This window comes from Hemicordylus capensis, chromosome 4 (assembly GCF_027244095.1).
Source record: "Hemicordylus capensis ecotype Gifberg chromosome 4, rHemCap1.1.pri, whole genome shotgun sequence".
Taxonomy (NCBI): Eukaryota; Metazoa; Chordata; class Lepidosauria; order Squamata; family Cordylidae; genus Hemicordylus; species Hemicordylus capensis.
The window spans coordinates 183,627,691-183,644,386 of NC_069660.1; the positions used below are offsets into that span (position 1 = coordinate 183,627,691).

At 40.1% G+C, this 16,696-nt stretch overlaps 1 protein-coding gene across 2 annotated transcripts in view; it reads right to left on the reverse strand.

Annotated features, from left to right (window-relative positions):
* GABBR2 (gamma-aminobutyric acid type B receptor subunit 2) overlaps positions 1 to 16,696 on the reverse strand; it is a 608,047-nt gene that overhangs the window by 336,044 nt on the left and 255,307 nt on the right. For both annotated transcript variants that reach the window (XM_053243867.1, XM_053243869.1), the window contains 3 exons: positions 16,374 to 16,439; positions 13,959 to 14,159; positions 7,649 to 7,885 (listed from right to left, as the gene is read on the reverse strand). In XM_053243867.1, the coding sequence (XP_053099842.1) occupies positions 7,649 to 7,885; positions 13,959 to 14,159; positions 16,374 to 16,439 (504 nt within the window). The remainder of the gene's footprint in view (positions 1 to 7,648; positions 7,886 to 13,958; positions 14,160 to 16,373; positions 16,440 to 16,696) is intronic.

Sequence of the window (16,696 nt, forward strand, 5' to 3'; positions counted from 1 at the left end):
CAGACAACTGTCTCCCCTTGCCCTATTATAGTTACGCCCCTGCTCAAGAGTGACACCTTATCTTTGGAATATCCTCTCAGAAGTGCTTTGTCAGTCTTTCTCCTTGATTAGTTTTAAAGAGAATCTGAAAAACCTGCTTTAACATTTATTTTAATTGGGTTTTCCATTTTAATTCAATTTTAGTCTTGACTGCTATTTTATCTTGCTGTTTAATCATTTAGGTTTATTCTTTTATTGCACGCAGCAGTGTGCTGGAGGAGTAGGATAGAAATACTTTAAATAAAGGAAATAAAGAAAACACACTCAGTCCTAACACCAGAGTGGCTAGACCTTTTATGAATACTCAAAGGTTTCCAACATGATGAGGGGAACACCACACCAGAGATCTTTAATATTTTCAGAAATTGACGCAGAAGCCTCTAAACAATGCAGCAGGCCATGAATCTATTCCAGAAAGGTTTTTGCCCCAGCCACATCCAAAGTTCTGGCCCTGGTAAGATTTGGCAGTATTTTCTGTAAAACATTTGCACTTTCTCTTTCCATTTCCCTTCTCTTCCTCTGTTCCCTTTTATCAATATCTAGACTGTTAGCCCCTCAGGGCAGAGACCTGTCCTTTCATTCTTTCCAAAGTTCCATGAACATGAATGGCACTAAATAAACTATATTAATCCCTAAAAGCAACATCAACAATTAAAACTGTTGAGCATGTGGTTGATGTGGCTTTGTCTTCAGGGTGCAATTTTATCCTGAAATCCACCACAAAGAGGGGAACCAAACGCTCAAGAAGAAGAGGCAAAAAGACTTAAACAGCAGCATTACATGATGCTTCTGAAGCTGGACTATAGCAGGCAGATGGTCTAGATGTTCTTCATTAAAAAACAAAACAGAACTTCTTTGCACACACAAAACTAGCATGTCAGGGAAAGGGCTAGAGCTGTCTTCCTGACAGGCTAACTTTGTAAGTGCAAAGAATTCTCATGGGGCCTTTTTTACAGTCTGAAGTGGTCCAGGCACATCCCCACCACCTCTATGATTGGAGTTACAAGTAGGCACAAAACCGCTGTTATAGCTGAGTCAGCCAAACTCCAATTGGAACCTTCGGTTATCTCTAGGGTTTGGCCACCACCAACTGAGGTTTTGCAGCTGATGCTTCAGTGGCAAAACCTCAGTTGATGGTGGCCAAACCCTAGAGATAACCAAAGGTTCCAACTGGAGTTTGGCGAGGCAAACCGGAATTAGCTTTTGGCCCGTAACCACCACTTTGGGCATTCAGGTGTACTGCAGTTACAACTTCGGCCAGCTATTACTATGGTTATCTTGTACATCTGAACTCGGCCATTGTCTCATCTGAGCCACCCTATGATTCCAAGCAATGGTGTGACCAAGTGGTTGAAAAACATATAAAAGAATTAATAAAAGGAAACATAAGGCTCAGATTTTGAATTACCACATTGTCTTGACTCAAAGGATGAAGCCAGGGGATTTTAAAGGCTAGAACATGTGCCACATTTGCCTTGGGGAGACCACCAAAAACAGCCTCCCATCACAAGTGATCCTTGTTTAACACAGAGATTCTTACCATATGAAATGCTGTCATTGTGTTATGAGTCTCCATATTCCGGCTAGTGGCCATCAGGAACACAGAGCAAAGGTACAGAGACCCATAACATGATGGCTGTAAGTCTCATAGGTAACTATACTTATTATGGTTGGAGTGAGAATAATTCCTCAAGTCCCTTTACAGGGTTTCCCAGTGATTATTTATAATATTTCTTTTCATATCTATACTGCCTGACATGTGCCTCCTTAGGCAGTGTACATAAGTTCAAATACAACAAATATAAACACAGAATAAAATGATTAAAACAACTGTGATGTAAAACCAATTAAAATTAATTAAAGGCCTGAGAAAACATGTGCTTCTTAAGAGTCTTTTAAAAAATAACCAAAGATGGAAAAACTCTGATTTTAATGGAGCCCCAGGGCAGCCACGGTTCTGAGTAGCCACCAAACGAGTTGGTGGTAGCCGTAAACAGACCTCCACAGATTATCTTAATAGGCTGGAGGCAGTGGTACCTCTAATTTTTTTTCATCTCTGTGCAGAATTTTGAGTTTTTTTCTGGGGGTCAGTATCAAGGCAGTGTGTGCACACCTGCCTTCAGAATTGGGCATTCCTGATTCAACCTGAGTGGAATCTAAATTGAACTGAGTGGACATCCAAAAACTTGTGAGCACACACACATGCGCACACCTTAGAGGGAACAGTGACTGGAGGGTTCATGACAAAGAAGGTGCTCTCTTCAATACCCTAGACTCAAGCCATTAAGGGCTTTATAGGTAATAACCAGCACTTTGTATTTTGCTTATAAACATATTGGCAGCCAGTGCAGTTCTTTTAAAATCTGTGTTATATGGTCTCTATGATTATCCCAGAGACCAGTCTGGCCGCTGTGTCCTGCACCAACTGTAGTTTCTGGTCTACAGGTGAAACTCAGAAAATTAGAATATCGTGCAAAAGTCCATTAATTTCAGTAATGCAAATTAAAAGGTAAAACTGATATATGAGACAGACGCATTACATGCAAAGTGAGATAAGTCAAGCCTTAATTTGTTATAATTGTGATGATCATGGCGTTCAGCTCATGAAAATCCCAAATCCACAATCCCAGAAAATTAGAATATTACATGGAACCAAGAAGACAAGGATTGAAGAATAGAACAATATCGGACCTCTGAAAAGCATACAGTGTACTGTGCTTGATTGGCCAGCAAACTCGCCTGACCTGACCCCATAGAGAATCTATGGGGCATTGCCAAGAGAAGGATGAGAGACATGAGACCAAACAATGCAGAATTGCTGAAGGCCGCTAATGAAGCATCCTGGTCTTCCATAATACCTCAGCAGTGCCACAGGCTGATAGCATCCATGCCACGCCGCATTGAGGCAGTAATTGCTGCAAAAGGGGCCCAAACCAAGTACTGAATACATATGCATGCTTATACTTTTCAGAGGTCCGATATTGTTCTGTTCTTCAATCCTTGTCTTCTTGGTTCCATGTAATATTCTAATTTTCTGAGATTGTGGATTTGGGGTTTTCATGAGCTGTACGCCATGATCATCACAATTATAACAAATTAAGGCTTGACTTATCTCGCTTTGCATGTAATGCGTCTGTCTCATATATCAGTTTCACCTTTTAATTTGCATTACTGAAATTAATGGACTTTTGCACGATATTCTAATTTTCTGAGTTTCACCTGTATGTATAAAGGCAGCCCTACACAGAGTGCATTACAGTAGTCACACTTGGAGTTTACCAGCATATGTACCACTGTTTTAAGGTCATTTACCTCCAGAAATGGGCATAGCTGATGTATTAGTCAATGCTGATAAAAAGCATCCCTGTACGTTGCCTCAACCTGAGAGACCAGAGAGAGTTCTGAATCCAGGAACACTCCCAAGCTGCATACTTGTTCTTTCTGGGGAAGTGTAATCCCATCCAGAACAGGCAGTTCTCAACCATTTCTCAAGTTCTGACCCCCCACAGTCAGTACCGCCATCGTATTTTGATTCAATTTCAGTTTGTTATTCCTCATCAGGCCCATTATCACCTCCAGGCAGGCATTTAGGGAAGTTATACAATTCCCTGATGAAGTTGATATGGAGAAATAGATTTAGGTGTCATCAGCACATTGATAACACCCTGCACCAAATCTCCTGATGATCTCTCCCAGCGGTTTCATATAGATGTTAAAAAAGCATTGGAGACAGTATGGAGCCTTGTGGAACTCCATACATTAACACCTGCTTTGCAGAGCAACAGTCTCCAAACAACACCATCTGTAATCTGTCAGAGAGGTAGGAATGGAACCACTATGAAATATTGCCACCCAATCCTAACTTCCTCAGGTGACCCAGAAAGATACCATGGTTGATGGTACCGAAAGTCGAAAGTACCGAAAGTTAACTTATGTACACTGATCCAAAAAGATCAATAGTCACACTCTCTGTCAATACCCTATTGGAGATAATCCATTAGGCTGACCAAGGCAGTCTCAACTTGAGAGCCCAACCAAAAACCAGTTTGAAATGTTTCTAGATAATCAGTTTCCTCCAAGACTGCCTGGAACTGAGAGGCCACTACCCTCTCAATCACCTTGCCCAACCAAGGTAGATGGGAGACAGGTCTATAACTGGCTAACTCTGAGGGATCCAGTGCAGGTTTCTTCAAGTATAGTCTAATAATAGCCTCCTTAAGGCAAGGCCTTCCCTAAGAGAAGCATTTATAATATGTACTTGACCCTCTCTGATAGTAGTACTGGCAGATGAAATGAGCTGAGTTGGGCAAGGGTCAAGATAACAGGTTGTACAATGTGCAGTCTGAAGCAGCTTGTCCATGTCCTCAGGAGTCACAAACTGAAAGTGATCTAATCTGATCCTATAAGAGGAGTTGCTGGACTCCTCCCTAGTATTGTTGTTATTTATTAGCATAGTGCCTAAATGTTTAGAACTTTGTTAATAAATAAGTCTAAACCATTGCCATCTAAACTGGTTTACAATAGTTTGGCCTGATTAGCTATGGGCTGTCTAACTGCAGTTACTACACAGCTGCATATGTGTTCTTTAAAGCCTCACTGCCATTCACTCATTCATTGTTCGATTTATATACTGGCTTTCATAAAATGTATTCCAAGATGGTTTACAAAAGTTAATACAATAAAATTCCATAAAATCACATTAAAATATTAAAATCAATTAAGACCATCAAAACACCAAAACACAACGGTTGGAAAGGAGAGACTGGCAACCCCTAAGGGGGTAAAGCTTGAACAAATTAAAAGGTTTTGTTTTTTAAAAGCAGCCACAGAAGCCAAAGAACGGACACCCACTGGGAGAGCATTCCAGAGCCTGGGGGCAACAAAAGAGAAGGCCCCGTCCCATGTACACAATTGAGCCTCCCTCAGCATTGGCACACAGAGCAAATCCCCCTCTGATGACTTTGTTGGGCAGGCAGGAACCCTTGGAAGCAGGCAGCAGTGTTTCCTCTAACAGGGATTCCCAGATGTTGTTCGCTAAAACTCCCATAATTCCCAAGGAAAGGCTGTTGCAGCTGGGGATGCTGGGAGTTGTAGTCAACACATCTGGGAATCTCTGTTAGAGGAAACACTGCTGCCTGCTTCCAAGGGTTCCTGCCTGCCCAACAAAGTCATGTTCTGCCCAACAGAACACAGATTCCTTCATACTGGCAGAACCCTTGAGTTGATGAAATCAAACAAAAATGTATGTTTTTCATTTCTTTGGTGAAAATAAGGCTTATGTTAATAAAACTGTGCTGGATGTTTATTTAAACTTGTCATTTTAAGAAATTGCATTAGCTTGCATATAGTGTGATTGCTAAAGGCATTGTACATCTTAATATCTCATTTTTATTCTCACAATCATCCTGTGAGGCAGCTTAGGCTGAGAGACGTAGAATTGTTTCATAGTTCACTAGAACTCTTCTTTAGGTTCAGTGTTACAGAAAAAAAGAGGGGCAGGAAGGAAGGAGAAAAGATGCTGCTAAGCAATGCCAAGAGAGTATCCACATGGGGTTCAACTACAGTGAGGTCAGGAAGTTATCCTGGATTGTTTGTAGCAAAACCCCAAGAACAACACCCAGCTAAACCTCCATCTGGAATAATCCCTAATCCTGAGATCACCACTCATCCTACAGAATGCTGTTTAAGAAAGTAATTAGGGCTGTGTGAATCGATTCAGATACAAAACGATTGTACCCGAATTGGGTACATTTGGGTAATTTAAGCTTTTCCTCATAGGGAATAATGAGGATTCTGTCAGCCTTAGTTATAACTCCATGTGGGAGGCACCAGGGTGGCCCAGAGCAGGTTGTGCTGGGTGGATTCTCGCATTTCCTAACAGAGAATCTACTCTCAGAAGAACACCTCAGACATAGAAAACAACAAAATCTAGTGCCCCATGGGCTTGTTGTTTGGGGGGTGGTTGGCACCCTATGTGCACTACACCACAACCTGCTCTGGCCACCCTGATGCCTCCCAAATGGAGTTATGGGGCTGCTGAAATCCCCATTATTCCCTATGGGGGAAAAGCTTAACAACGTGCAAACTTCAGGGGAAAAAAATCACCCTTTTCACCAATTTATTTGAAATCTGGGTTATAGCATGCACCCATTGGGGCACTACCACCTGACCCACTCTTCTGCCCCCGAAACCCCTTTTCTGCCCTGAATCTGCCACAAAGACATGCCAAGTTAAAAATAAAAAAAAGTTGGGGAAAAATTCAAAAAAAATTTGATTCGTGCGCATTCCTATAAGAAATTTAATTTCATATTTGGTAGCATAGCTTTAGTGGCTATGGGAGCAATCATGATTAGCTCCTGCACTTCAAAATCTGCTGCTACTCCACAGCTGATAGTCCCTCTGGAAAAACACAGTCTAAATGCTGACAGAGAGGAGATAGAGAGAAGGTATGAAGTCTACCCATAACTAGACTGTTTCATATCAGATGACTGAACTAAGGGCCATTTCACACATTAAATTTACAACCCAATGTACAGTTGACAGGGAACCACAGCTAATCCTAACTCCCTGACAGGTGCACTTGTTTGCAAACTTAGTCCCCACACCCCATTGCAACAAAGCTTAAGTGTACATGTAACTGAAACGTTAATTCTTCCACTGTTTACCACTGCCTCCATTCCCCTTCCTTCCTCTGTTATCTCCCTTGTGTGAGTATTTAGACTGCAAGTCCCTCAGGTCAGAGACTAGTGTTCTCAACCTTTGCAAAGCACCATGGATATGAATAGTATTTTGTATTTATAATTACACATATGCCGATCACATTTTCATTTTACATTTTAGGTGTATATTTCTATAATCTTAAATATACACTTAAAATATACAGCATGAAATGGCCCCAAGATTATATTCTATCAGGCTATTCTGAAACACTCTATCTGAAAACTGGCTTTAAAAAAATACCAAATATATACTGGTTAGAGAAAGCTGTACCCTACATCTACATACATATTATCATACACTTTCAATTAGTATGAGCTGACTTACTAGGAAGAAACACCACTCTCTAATTCCACATTCATTAGTGCAGATTATAATCCCCACCTCTTCCATAATTCTGTAGTGAAAGGGGGAAATCCACTCTTTTGCTTTTCACTAACTACCCTGATTGTCTTGACTGGTCCAGATTTCTCCTGCAGCTGAAGCCACAGCTGCATCAGGCAACAGCAATGCAGTATAGCTTCAGTTCCACTTCATAATAAGTTTGTAGCTGGCAGAACTTGTTCCTATGTAGGCTGATGTCCAGACTAACATTGTACATGAAACAGGGAGGGGTGATTTTTGCCAGTGCCCCCACACCTCGGCAGCCCTCTATGTTGCCCCAAAATGAGGGTCTTCCAACCCTCAAGGACATGTTTTTGGAAGGGACAGAGAACTGCTGAAGAAAGGAGAGAAACAGATGGAAACTGCCTCTCCTTGTTCTGCATGCAAAACATTATTTGGCATGTGCAACATTAGTTCGGATGTCAGCCACTGTTTCTAACAGCTAACACATTTCCCAGAAAATATACATCAACAAAAATGAACTTAAAAATAATTATGGTGGGCTTACCGTTACACCAAAGAAATTGGTCTCATTCATTGCATCCAGGAAAATTTTTCCAAGTTCTTTGTTGGTATAGTTAAAGTCCTCAATTTTTTGGTGTTTGTTGGTGGCATTGAGTTGCTTCATCGCCTGCTGCAGTGTTTTGGCAATTACCCATATTCCATCATAAGCAAAGCCATGGAACTTACTTGGCTCAACATTTCCCCGTCGTTCATCATACTCCTTTTCGTACTGCTGTGGAGTCTGTGGAAAAGAATATAAGATTGATTCATAGGTCAGCATTTTAAAGTCCATGTCCAAAACTGACACTTAAAACAGAATTAAAATAAGTAACGTTCCTAAGAGTCATCACGTAGATGTCAAGACAGACACCTGCAAGTGCTTCAGAGGAAAAAACCACACAGTACTTCCTACATACATGTTCAACAGTTCAGTTCTTATCAGCTGGTAGCTCTAGCAAAAGATTTTCTTTTAGCTAAAACAAATACAAAGCTAAAAAAAACCCCAAAGAACCACCTTAATGGATCAGGCCCAAGGCCTATCTAACCCAGAATCTGGTTTCCCACAGTGTGAACCACCAGATACCTCTGGGAAATCTACAAGCAAGAGACGAAGGTATGCCCCCTCTGAAGGAGAATGGGGCTTTCATTTTTCTATCTATCTACACACACACCCTCCCCCCTCATATATACCATAGAATTATGTTATCTCGGATGGTATATTCTAATTAGAAGTGGCCTATCAAATTTAACAAGCACCTCAAAACCATCCACTTGGAAGGCTAATCCCTTATCTAATCCCTGAGTTTGATTTCAATCTTTTTCTCTCCTTTTGGAGACTTTTCTCCCCTTTGCGGGACTTTTCTTTTCCTTTGGGGAGTTTCCCTCTCCTTTTTGGAATTTTTATCCTCATCTTTGAACTTTTCCCTTTTTGAACTTTCCCCATAGCTTTGGGCTTCAATCTCTAGCTATAGTTTATTTGATTTTTCTTTGAATTTTTCATCGGGTCTCCTGTTTAGAGTTCTATCCTTTGTGTTGCTGAGACTGATTTGTTGTGACTGAGTTGCAGACTGATTTGGCAGGAGTGGTGAGATGCCTACTTAATATGTTTAGATTAGCTCTTCTAACCTATCCTAAATGTAACCCAAATAAAATGTTAACTTAATTTCTGGAGTGTGTGCTTCATTATCTGGGCAATGAGCAAGCAGCTGATCTGAACCCAATACCCCATAGCTAAAATGTGGCTATTATTAGGAATTAGGAATAAAAATTTCCTTCACCTCTCCTGCTGTTGCTGTCTGCAACTGGCACTCAGAGGCATACTGCTCTGAGTCTAGAGGAAGTGCATACTGCCATTAAGACTAGTAACCATTGTTAAAGATTTGTCTTCCATGAATTTGCGATTAGGTTTATTAGAGGGTACTACAACTGTGTGCTGCAGTACTCCTCCAGCCCATGTACTAGAGGCAACCCCCCTCAGAGCAAGTTATTATTATTTATTATTATTTATTCGATTTCTACACCGCCCTTCCAAAAATGGCTCAGGGCAGTTTACACAGAGAAAGAAAGAAAGAAAGAAAGAAAGAAAGAAAGAAAGAAAGAAAGAAAGAAAGAAAGAAAGAAAGAAAGAAAGAAAACAAGCAAGCATAAGTAAGTAAGAAAGAAAGATGGATCCCTGTCCCCAAAGGGCCCACAATCTAAAAGAAACATAAGACAGAGACCAGCAACAGCCACTGAAGGTACTGTGATGGGGTGAATAGACATTATACCTCCTGGAATTGCTGCACAAATTATGATTTTAAAGCCCTTCTTGCATGAGCAGAGTACGCATCATGGAAGAAACATCCGTAGTTTCTGTGAGCAGATTTACAGTATCTGTATCCCTAAAAGATGTACCGTTACAGCTAAGTAGTTCCTCTGGTACGGGTGGGCAATAGGGATGCCATACTCATCTGAAAGAATTTCAGGACACAACCATCAAGGGAAGTAAATTCTAAAAACCCTACTTTTGTGACCAAGATTGGAAAGAGTGCTCAACAGTAGAGCTTAGTGGCTGTTTTGCACATTTTTCTCTATAGCATTATTTGCATGGGAGAGGGTTAATAGTGTTTCACCTCAATAAACACAATCAAATATGCTAAATAAATACAACATTAACACAAGTGTAGGTGAGAAATGAAAGAAACCTCTACTAAGTGTATACTTTGCTTAGTAACAGCTTATAAAATGACGGTTGTTTCAGCACAGTTGGACTTGGAACTAATTATTATTTTCTTCTATACTTGATGTCAGCCTATTGCAGCTTTCAGCAGACCCCAGCTAACTCTAGAGATGAATAAGAAATTAGAGGAAGGCTTTACTAAGTGATATAGAGAAAGCCAACCTAGGCAGTTGGCAGCACTGGTGCCAGAAAAAGAGTAAGAATATGGCTTTTTAACACTGACGCAATGTAGCTACAACGCCTGGAGAGAAGTACCAGAAAAATGGGTAAATTAACTAAAGCGATCTTCCCATTCATATTCCTGGACATTTTATATCCAGAACAACACTTCTTCTACATCCTGGGCAGGACATCAAATTCCTGGACATGCAGCAATCCCAGTGAAGGAGCTTTATGAGTTTTTAGAGACCACAGATGAGAGCAGTACTGGGTGGCCTTGGTTATGCCAGATCATTAGTAGTATGACACCTTTTAAAAAACAAATCCCTTGGTTGACTTCTTTAGGAGTTGGTACGTGTGTGTGTGTGTGTGTGTGTGTATAAATATTCTCCATTTTGCATTGCATTAATATCCTGCTGGAAGGCCAGTATACATTCAGTGTCTTAGTCACTGTATTTGTTTTATGACATGTGTAATGTCATAACTGTGGGAATTTATCTCATATTATGGGATAAAACTGGCTGAGTTTTATTATGTGCCTAGGAATAGTAACTAACAAAATTCTGAGGGGAGGAAGAGAGAAAAATATGGCATTATGGCAGTGTTCTTCATTGTAAGTCTGGAGGCCAGTGGTGGCCCCATCAATCCTAAGTGTGGTCCTCTGACTAATTGTTTACTGGGCCTGTATGAAGCTTTGGCCAAAGCTGAATACTTTGCACAGTCCTCCTAGCACTATGTATTCTCACAGTGCAGTTCTGCACTTTGCCCAGTGCCCAGGGGGAGCTCTCTTGATCCCCTGCTCCATCTTTAAAAGCGTGCACGGAATGCTGGGAAGGGTAGACCTTCCCAGCACACATCAAGCTCTTTAAAGAGGGCTCCATCTTTCTTAAAGGGCCTTACCATCACTGAAAAAAGGTGTAGTACTGTGTGGAGATCAGTATGGTAGGGAATGGCTGGCTCTCACATACAAGGGTATTTTTTGCCAAAGAGGCCCCCACTTAAACAACAGTGAAGATAACTGCATTAGGACATCTGAAAAGCCAGGTAAAGGAAAGGGGAGTTAGGCACTTAAAGTCTATTCCTTTTTATGGTCCTTCCTCCAACCTCAATACCCTGGGTGGCCATGCTGACTTGCTCTCAAGGCCTGATGGTGCTACTGTTCAGTGTTAGGTCAGTCCATAGTAAAACAACAACTGCTTATGATTTAATAATGATGAGGCAACCTGGTTTATATCATTGAGATTTGGGTGGCTGAGTTGACCTCTCTCTGCAGTGTCCTCCTAGGTTCTTGGTGCAGCACCAACATAAGATCAGCAGATGGAGTAGGAGAGTTCCATTGTGGTCTACAAGGATTCTATCTCCCTCTTTAGGATTTCTGTCCAGCAGAGTTCTGGTTTTAAGTGCTAGTATCTGGGGTTCAGCCTATCAACCCCTAAACAAGTCAACTGAAAAAATCTTTCCCCCAGAAAAAAAAAATCATCCTGCAAGTGGTAGCTGCAATGGCTAGCAGTCAATTTCCAAGCACAATTTAAAGTACTGGTGCTTACCTTTAAAGCTTACATAGCTTGGGATTGAGATGTTTGAAGGTACGCCTGCTTTCACATATTCTTAACTGAACACTGAGATAATGTTTGGAACTGCTCTCACCTTCAAAGGTGAGATGGGTGGTGACTAGAGAGATGGCCTTCTTGGTTGTGGCACCCTGTCTATGCAGTTCTCTCACCTGGTGCCTACACTGTTGTCCATCAGGCACCAAATGGAGACCTTTTTATTTCCCCAGCCCTATTAAAAACAGTTGCTTTTATCTGCTGTTTTACTGCTGTTTAAATCTACAGTTGGATTTTTTAAAAAGTTTAGATTTTACTGTTTTTTCAGTAGTTACAATAATAGATATTACAAAACCACAGATTCCTTCTCACCCCTAAGTGACTAACCCCCTTTTTCTCAGCCACCTCAATCTGCCAGCCAATACACCATCACAGTATATGATGGTGCACACTGCTGTTGTTTTTAATGTAACTTGCTTTTGGTATTATAAAATAATAAATACAAAAAGCAGCTTACCAAGTGTGAACAATAAAATCATAAAATTTTATTGTTCACACTTGGTAAGCTGCTTTTTGTATTTAGAAAAGCAGCACAAATCTCCCCTTTTGGGGAAAGAGCAGCACCACTAGAAAACCTGTTCTGAGGACTGCAAGAGCATTCCCAGATGGGGCTTTTAGCTCACTTCCCCACCAGAATTGTGTGCGTTCACACATCAGTCGGATTCATGCTGAGGTCAGTGCAATATATTGGGGTGCACTTCACACATGATTCAGGTTTATCATTGCGTGTTAGAGCCAGACCAATTTTAAGTCCAGGGTTAAAAAATCACTTTTTGCATCAGTTATTTGGGCAAATTCAAACTCTCAGTAAACACGTCATAAAGCCTGCTGTCTGGGAAAGCTCCAGGAAAAGAAGGGAGTTACATTGTTTTGTAGTCCAGATAAGTGATAGCTTACATAAAACATTATTTTTTTCGTATTTTCTGAAGTAAGGGTCGTTCAGGCACACTTTTTTTATGAATTAAATATGGAATGTACTTCACTCTTGCTCTCAAAATGATTTACTTTTACAGTGTGATAAAGTAAGAATTAACTGCCCTTGGAGAAACCAATCTCATCTTTCTGCATGGGACACTATTTTAAGTGCTCAGAAGCCCACAACAGTAACTCATATGGATTCCACAGGCATGTCTCTGGTGAGGGTGAACAATTCTGCTGAGTTCGAGTCAGGCATGATGGAATGATCCAATCACACCAACTGCAGAGAAGTACATAGTATGGGGGTGATTTTTCTAAATAATATTTCTTATATTAAATTGGAAGCAAAAACTTCATCATATTGGCTTAAAGCATTGTTACTATGGAGAAACTCATTTTGCTAAATGACACTCCAACTAATGTTTCATATTGGCTAACAGAAATTTATCTAATAAATTATCCTTTGCCTAGAGTGTATACTTATGTACCTATGAAGAGGGGTCAACATGATGGTCTGCCTTCTCTCCACCTTCACAATGCCTCTGACAGCTACTCCATCACTGATTGTCTCTCTGCCTCTATCCCACCTCCTGCCAGTTTCTTTTAATGTATGTTAGTGATATCTGTATATTTAGGTAACCAACAGTTTTTTCGGTGCTTTATTTCTAAGGAAATAACTATTTTTTTTAATGCTGGGAAACTTCTCCGGGGAGGGAGAAGTAAATGACATCAGAGCCACCTGCAAATCAGCACTGTATGCAATCAGCTTCTGTTCCAAATTAACAGAGTTCATTTTATTCAGGGATCAAGGCTGGGGAGGAATAGGTACACCTGACAAGAATGTGAGGAGTGCTCTTTCAGAATGCAGCAACTCCTCTTTTGATGTATGTTTGGAGCATCTGCAGTCTCCTTATATGAACAAAGATTCTTGTGGGACCTTAAAGACTAAGAAATACAATGAGGCATAACAAATTTATTGTAGCGTAAGCTTTCATGGACAGTCCACAATAGCTTATAGTATGAACACAGTTGTTAGTTTTTAAGGTCCCACAAGACTCTGTAGTTTTTGTTGCAACAGACTAACATGATTACCCCCTGGAAAATGATCAATGTCAGCCCTATCAGAAAACGTTGCAATATTCTAGATGAATCTAACATATGATATTGTCTTGTTCCTATATGTTCCTCATTGCTATTTTTATACTTTAATGACTACATCAAAAGCCCCTCTTAGATGCATTTGAGAATCTATGCCCTATTTATGTGCTGGCACCTCAAGGTTTGGAATTGGTCTGCTATGATAAGAAACCAACAACACAGTTGCTACATGCAACTAATAATTTGCTGGTAAAAACAGTATATCTTGAGAATGCTTTTAAATGCCCCAAATGGTAGAAAGTAAACTAACTCACCCTTCCTGATATGGTTTTATTCTCTTTGGAACTGAGAGGTTCAAAATCCACTCCAATGTAACCTTCCATGGCTTTGAGAAAGTTTTTATTGAGACAGTGTGATGAATTAAGCTTTGGAATAACTTCTTCCCACCAGTAACTCTGATACCACCCAGGAATGATCCACTGATACTTACTGCCATACATTTCTTCATTATATGCCTACAGTGGGGATATAAAAAGGGGAAAGTTATTTTGTCAGCAGGAAAAAAATTATAAGCACATTTCAAAAAAATATTCTGTTGAGACTTAGTGTTCACAGCTATGATATCAATATCTTAGTTATGACATCAACTAAGTTTTTAAACCCTGTCTTGAAAAAGCAAACATGAAAGAACAGACCCATTTCAATGAAGGAAATCCTCACTTTTGTATGCCTACTTATGTACAGAATACCCAAGATGCAATCCAATGAGTGCTGCTGTAATGCACACATGTTCATGATTAATGGGCTTACTGTAGGAACCATGCTTTGATAGTCCACACCATCTATAAATAAGTTTGATGCCAAAAAGTAACTCAGGAAAGAATGGGGCTCCAAAGTTAGAAAAAGACCAAGACCAATTCAGCTCCTTCCTGTCACAATTGCTGAACAAGAGAAAGAACAGCCGTCATCAGGCTCTGGTACAATATCCTGTCTCCCATAATACTGTTCCTCATCCAGCAAGCCGTGACTGACCCTGGCATGGTACAACATGGACTGGCCACTGACTTCCAACTTAGACATCCTCAGAGTCCCATGCCTCACCTTCCAGCATCCATTCATCCTCAAGACCCCAGCAACTCCCAACAGAAGTAGAAACAGAGTGATGTGTAGGAGTCTGGAGAAAACACATGCTATGATTCTGGAAAATGATGCAGAGTCTTTGAAAGGTCACTCGCTGCCAGTAAACGGCCTGGTTGAGTTGCAGCGACATACTGGGTAAGAGAGATGTTACACTAGAGCCATAGAGCAGCTACTCTGCAAACTGTAACATGCATATGGAGGTGGGAAGAAGAGCAGTATTATTATATTCTAAAATACTTTGACCATTCTCTTTTATGCTTTATAGAATGCTCCACACATTCATGCTAACAGCTTATTGTATTATTTTGCCTTGCTAACACGTTGAACTGATTTATTTGTATCAGGTTGTAATTACTCCTCTTATTGCATGTTTGGTGAAGACTCATCCTCTGCTTAAATCATAAACCAAAGTTAAAACAAAAATTAGGAGGAATTAAAACTCAGCTTCTTGCCAAAAGGCACCATATGAATCAACAGATGTCCAAGACAGAAGAGCCAGTTACTGCACTTGTTCTTCTCCACTATCATAGGCTTTTGTGACGAAAGCTAAAATTCTATCCACACTTGGCTGAGAATGCAGCCCTACTGAAGTTCTTCATAATTGAAAGATTTACAAAACAGAGGGTAGAATTTAAATCATCAAATGGAAAGGCTTGGTTTAAGCAACTATTTACAGTTACAATATAATACTGACTTTATAAGAAGATAATATTGAATAATTTATTCAGATAAACTTTTCCTCATTTATTTCAGTTGTTTTCTACAGAGGTGTGCACTCTCATTAGCTCATGTAGCCATTAAAAACATTCCAAATCACAGCTTATGAGAACTTCTGCACCAGATCAAATACATGCATTTATAAAGGCCGTTATACACTTTTATTTGAAAGTCTGTGCGTTTTTAACTTTCCCCCAACTAGGTCAGGACTAAGACTGGATCTCTCAACCAAAACATAAAATAAAACAGCTATTTGTATATGCTTCCTTTTATTAATGCAACTTTTACAATGCAAACTTGACAGTTAGACAAGTCAGGCTAGGGATGTATTTGGGATTTGCTTTGCATCACAGTATTTAATAAACATCTGCTAATGTATTAAAAACTGCTAACAAATTAAATTAACACACACATATACTTGGCCATATGTTTCTGGAGTGAGCTATCAAACATTTTGATTGGACTTTGATTGTATCAAAAGTTAATTACCCTTTCTGAACTCAAAAGAGTTTCTAATAGCCTCAGTGTGTATGGATGAACAATTAACCTCCAGGAATGAGATTTGACAGAAATGCTCCATGGGGCATTTGTGTGCAAGTAAAAGAGAAAGGCAGCTCTGCCTTTTAAACTGAGGGAGACCGGCTCTAACAGCTACTCTCTGGGCATCTGATTCAGGAATTTGCTGTCTGTTGTAGTTGTGCCTAATCTGCTTCCAACAGGGTCAGTTTTGTGGTCATAAATAAAGGAACGATTACAAAAAGATTTTAACTCTTCGGTACTATCTCATGCAAAGGAAATCTAGCCTGATAGCAGTGTTTCTCACTGTTTGGGGAAGAAGGCTGGTAAGACTACTTTTTGTTTGTTTTACTTACACAGCAGAATACTTTTGCTGCCATTTCCTCATCAAACTGGCCAAGGATAATCCGAACATCATTTCCCTGCAGAATGAAAAATGACATATTAAGGAAATAACAACAATCCCAGAATAACCTGCTTTAAAAACTACTCCTCCAGACCACAGCATGCAAATCAGACATATAGAATTACTGTGTGTTTTATCTGAAGTCTTATATTACTCAAATGCTCTCGCACACAGTAAAAGTTAGATGGTACTACACATCGTAAAGCTACAATGGTCTATGGGCCAGTTCAGGTTTTACATGCGACTGTGTTATGTTGTCAATACAGCACTGAA